A 5,116-nucleotide genomic window follows, 5' to 3' on the forward strand; every position below is an offset into this window, starting at 1 on the left:
TAGTAATACTCACTGCTGGTATATGACGCAATGTCTCACCTGCTAGACAAGGAATCAGACACATGTACACGAGACTGTGCATATATCATTGCAGTATGTCATTACAATTCGTCAACACAACAACACGCGACACAGCGAGGTTACAGCACTGTGAGACGGTACGAGATCCACGTATCGCTTTCTTCAGCCGCCGTCTTAGGGACACAACCCTTAGTACTGGTGTGCACTCGTCAGTGCCAAGATACATGATGGTACGGTTTTATTGCTTAAACCAATGATTAAAGCGTTTCTTCGGCATATCTGCAAATGACTGCCAACTCAGCATCACACAAGAACTTCGACGCCATAGCAATAATAACAATGAATAATAATAAGTCCGCTGCAGTATGAAAGTCTTCCCTACAATCTTCAATTCAATCACTCCTATCTGGCATCAGCAGCATGCATCAAAGGCCTGCAAATTTCTTATACCCCTGTCACACGAGCACTTTAAAGGCATTTGAAGAAAAAGACATCTCACACAAAGGAGTTGCATCCGCAGACACACGCCAAAGTTTAATCTCTTTTTCAGAAGCGGTCTTTTCCGAAACCGGAGATCACCGATCTCTTTTACGGCTGGAAAGGCGTAGCCTCCAACGCAGTGGGCACCAGTAATTATCATGCAATAAAGAAACGAAGCAAAAGTGCATTTTTATTTCAAGTGTACACATCACAAAAAAGGGTTTTGTCTTTCGTTGAACCTTAAGTAGGCGCAGTTTTGCACTTTTTGCACGGCACTCTCGTAAGCAGTTCGAAAATATCACGTGACGCTAACAGACGATGCAAATTCGCGCCATTTTCTGCGACCATGGCTACGGCGAGCGGTACCGACGAACAGCCTCCGGCACGCCAAAGAAAACCGCGGGTACAGTGGTCGGAGAGAGACACCTGGGCGTTAATCAAGTTATGGGAAGACAACCTGCCCTCGCTGCGTGCGCAGAAGCACAACGGAGGCGTTTACGATGGCATTGCACAAGCATTGACGAGCATGGGTGTACCTCGCACAAAGGCGCAAGTGCACAGCAAGATAGAGAACCTGGGACAGACCTACAGGTAAGACAAAGCACAGCAGTAAGCTGTGAGCGCTAAATTTACCTTGAAGCGGCTTCAGGCTGTGGTCGCAAGCTGCAAGCTCTCGTTTGTGGTGTCGCGACCTCAGCATCGAACGTTGTTTCCGTAGTAGGCAGCGACGGAACCCTAATCTAGCGGACGGAGCCGTAGTAACGAAGGTTTTAAGGCAGAGACCCTTCATTTCAGCTAGCGTCGAATTTTGCAGGGCTGAACTGCGCCCTGCACACACGAAAGTCGACGACGCGCTAAAGGCTGTTTCTGCAATTCCTTTACAGTGCGAGTCGGTCTGAGTAAACGCAAATTCGCCTTCACATGCGGCGAAGAATGACAACCCGCGCAGGTCGTCAATAGCATGATTTCGTTCGTCACAAGATAACGGGAACCTTAACTTATGGACAGGCGCATTTCACATTATATTGTACGCCTTCTCACGGCAACATATAATACGAAGCAGGAAGTCGTCTGCATGTTTTCATTTCTGCAGATGTGACTACGGTTTGCATTTTTCTCGGACCATGCGCAAGCGTTGTTCTCAGACAAGAAAACATGAGAAACTTTAAATTTTTTCGAGTAAAAAGGGTTACCTTCGCTTCTCAGGCTTTCTGTACCATCAAGTCGCGTTTGTATCTATCGGCAAACGTTTTGCTCTGTGTATATCTTTACATTTTGAGTATATAAAATTTTAGTTCTTTCGTTTTCTTATCCAGGAGCTGCCTGAAACACATGACAACAGGGTCATCACCGCCGAGCTGGCCATTCTTCTCCGAAGTCCATAGGTTTCTAGGATCCCTGCCTGTTCACGATACATCTTTAATGGAAGAGGCTGGGTGCAGCGAGAGCACAACAAGCAGCACTGCCTCCGTCGAAGAAGTAAGAAATGCATAGTGGAGACTATATATGCTTTATTACAGTCAACTAAATTTCAAGACATAATGTAGCATCAGCTGTGCTGCCAAGCCCATAATCTGCACAACCCTGCAGTGTAGCGGACTGCTCTTGTTAATACTGTGGTTCATTTCTGCTTGTGCTCACGCGCTGTTCATTTTGCAAGCTTGGCAGTGCGCTGTTTGGAGAATAAAAAAAATGCAGACTCTAAAATAAAAAAACGTGAATACATACACGCAAGGAGAGGCAGCTCTCTTGCAAGTAAAAACCCTGAACTAATTGTTTACCGCTTCACACATCAACTAATGTGGTCAATGTATTTCGGATCCCTTCTTCAAACGCAGCTGATCTTCGACATGCTTGATTCCGGCTCTGCTTCTTGTGAAGACGTCGCCGAAGATTGTTCACCTTCCGAGTCGCCAGTACAACAGGTTGAATCCAGGAACCTCGCAAGTGGCAGTTCCGAATGTGCCCGCAGGAAGAGAAGGCAACCGGCTGGCGACTTTCAAGAAAGGATGCTTGAGGAGCAGCGACGGCAGAGAGAGCAGTTTGCTGATGCGCACAAAATGGAAATGGATCTCCGTAAAGAGGGGCTCAAGTTGCAAGAGAAACTTGTAGATGCAATGTTGAAGTTTTTTAGTAAAAACTGACATGGTGTTCCACAATTGTTGCTGATTCTTGGGACTCTTGCGTTCAGTTCCTTCGCTTGTAATATTCCACAAGTGCTGTCCTGATGGCGGATGCATTTCCAATTTCAGCTTCTGTTCTGCGTGATGGCTGTGGAAATGTAGCATTGGACTGCTGCACCTCACTTAACCACTGTGGGTGGACACTGTCGTTGAAGTGCTCGCAAATGTTATTGAGCACGCAGCATGCTCGTATAGCCAAACGGGCATTGCCAACAGAACACTCCATTCTTTTCGCAATGAAACGGAACCGGGCCTTTAGCCTTCCGAATGCGTTTTCAACTATCCTCCTTGCTCCAGATAAATGACAGTTGAAATTCCTTTCAGCTTCACTGATGACAGTTCGGTGTCCAAATGGCTTCATGAGGTTTGGGGTTAGTGGAAATGCTTGATCGCATAATATTATCGGTGGGACTGCTGTGGTACCCACTGCGGCAACAGGTGCTTTGAAAAGGGGACTGTTGACAATCTTCGACAGCCGTGAAACACCAAACACATGTGCGTCGTGGCAGCGTCCTGGGGCACCGACATTGCAGTATCTGAATCGATACTTGTGGTCGACCAATGCTAGTAGGATAATACTGTGCCTGCAAGAAAAAACAAAGTGCAAAGTGAATAAAGGTTAGTGCAGCATGGCACTGCTGAGTTCACTGCCTTTAGTTACTGTGATGCGATTTTACAGTTTGCTTTTATTAATAGCTGTGAGTGCAGCTCGGATTACATTATTTCACATAATGCCACAACCGGTCGCTGTTAGCGTACTCTACATCGTATAGGAGTTGCAGTCCTGCGGAGAACTCTTTTCGTCGTCGCATTAAAATTGTCGCTGCTAAACACTGCAAGACTGCGAACCAAATTACGCGTTTTCTTAAGAGCTGCTGGTAAAATTGAATAACATTTTACTTAGCAATAAAATATGGGTCAGTCAGTTACTTTTTTTTACTACTATAAAAATGGGCCCAAACAGAACACTTACATGAAATAAGTTAAATCGTGGCCACTTACCAACCCTTGTAGTTGTAGTAGTCGGTGGCGTACTTCTTTGGAGGCGAAATAGGGAAATGGCAGCCATCAAGGGCACCGACAGCTTGAGGGAAATCGCACACGGCTTCGAACTCTTGGATGTGCCTAGGCATTTCCTCTTCAGTAATCATTCTGATCCAGTCACTTTCGAGCACAGAGACAACAGCTGCGCAAAACTCTCTGTAAATGACGTTGACGGATGAGCGCCCAACGCCGAAGAGGTTTGCCACAGTTCTATCTTCGGCAGAAGAGCACAATTTGTAGAGGCCAATGGCGACACGCTTTTCCGCAGTGATCGGGTCACGCATGTTGGTAACTTGTTTTTCGAGCACATGGCGCAGACTTTCCACGAGAAACCGGAACGTTGAGGGGTTCACTCGAAACGACTGCTTGAAGTTGTGGCCACCGAGGTGAGGCACAGTCTCCTCGAACCACTTTTCGTGGCGGATGAAAGCCCACGTCGATCGGTTGCAGACTCTCGTGGGAAGCGCCAAGGCATAAAATGTACACCCGTTGAGTAGCAACTGCCGCTTAATACGGTCTTTGACTGCCTTTGCGGCGTCTGCTTCGCTCTCTGCAGCAAGAATCCTTGCCAAAATGCATGCTATTTCGACTTTTTCCTTCGTGTCCGTGCAGTCCCCCATATTCTCGACCTCCATGTTGACTCCGATGTAAACAGTGGCCCAAGGTTGCTAGACGAACATGTAAAATTTGCTACTTCTGCGAAGACTCTTGAAGCTACCTTATTAAATCTTCTTTAATTTAACCTTTTCGAATAAACTGTATCTAAATTCACTAAAACAAGCATATTATAGTACGTTTCTAATTTCTATATTGAAATACGTTGGTTTATTCTAACTGGTTTTGTTTCAGAATCTAGCGCCATGCTTTCCATAGCGTGTTCGGAAGGAAACGATAAAAGGAGATCGCCCGCGCCGTGTGTCTGCAGCGCAACTCCTTTTAATTAGAGGTCTTTCAACTCGGTAAAGGACCGCTTAGGTAAAAGAGTTTTTGCGTGCTTGTGTGACAGAGGTATTAATTTCATTCAATCAGTTTTCTAAAATTTCTCACCGTTTCCTTTCCTCTAGAACCCGTTTATTTCTTTTAACCATGAACACACTATTTTACGTTCCACTACCCATTCAGTTGTCCATAGGTAATTTTCAAGCTTCTTTTTACATTCCGTGCTCTAGTCTAATATTGTACTGCGGATGGAATGGTTGTGCAATGATCGTTTCAAGGATAGCGGTAAGCTCTCGATCACGCAAATCTAATGGGTTCTGCATGTTCTCCAACCTTTTGCATTCTTCGGCTGATTTCCATTTCGTGATCCCCATCCACGGCAATCGATTGACTCAGATAAGCACATATTCTAGAAACAAAATTTTCGTTCTGTTACCAGCATAGGTTGG

At 45.6% G+C, this 5,116-nt stretch overlaps 2 protein-coding genes across 2 annotated transcripts; one reads left to right on the forward strand and one right to left on the reverse strand.

Annotated features, from left to right (window-relative positions):
* Positions 1 to 470: 470 nt before the first annotated feature.
* On the forward strand, positions 471 to 2,660 carry LOC126537924 (uncharacterized). The gene is made up of 3 exons (XM_050185047.3): positions 471 to 1,092; positions 1,818 to 1,980; positions 2,340 to 2,660. The coding sequence occupies exons 1-3, from the start codon at positions 848 to 850 to the stop codon at positions 2,643 to 2,645; spliced, it is 714 nt and encodes a 237-aa protein (XP_050041004.1). The 5' UTR covers positions 471 to 847; the 3' UTR covers positions 2,646 to 2,660.
* On the reverse strand, positions 1,996 to 4,734 carry LOC126538476 (uncharacterized). The gene is made up of 2 exons (XM_050185323.2): positions 3,687 to 4,734; positions 1,996 to 3,268 (listed from the first exon to the last, which is right to left on the reverse strand). The coding sequence occupies exons 1-2, from the start codon at positions 4,361 to 4,363 to the stop codon at positions 2,689 to 2,691; spliced, it is 1,257 nt and encodes a 418-aa protein (XP_050041280.1). The 5' UTR covers positions 4,364 to 4,734; the 3' UTR covers positions 1,996 to 2,688.
* Between the last annotated feature and the right edge of the window lie 382 nt (positions 4,735 to 5,116).

Source organism: Dermacentor andersoni, chromosome 3 (genome assembly GCF_023375885.2).
Source record: "Dermacentor andersoni chromosome 3, qqDerAnde1_hic_scaffold, whole genome shotgun sequence".
Taxonomy (NCBI): domain Eukaryota; kingdom Metazoa; phylum Arthropoda; class Arachnida; order Ixodida; family Ixodidae; genus Dermacentor; species Dermacentor andersoni.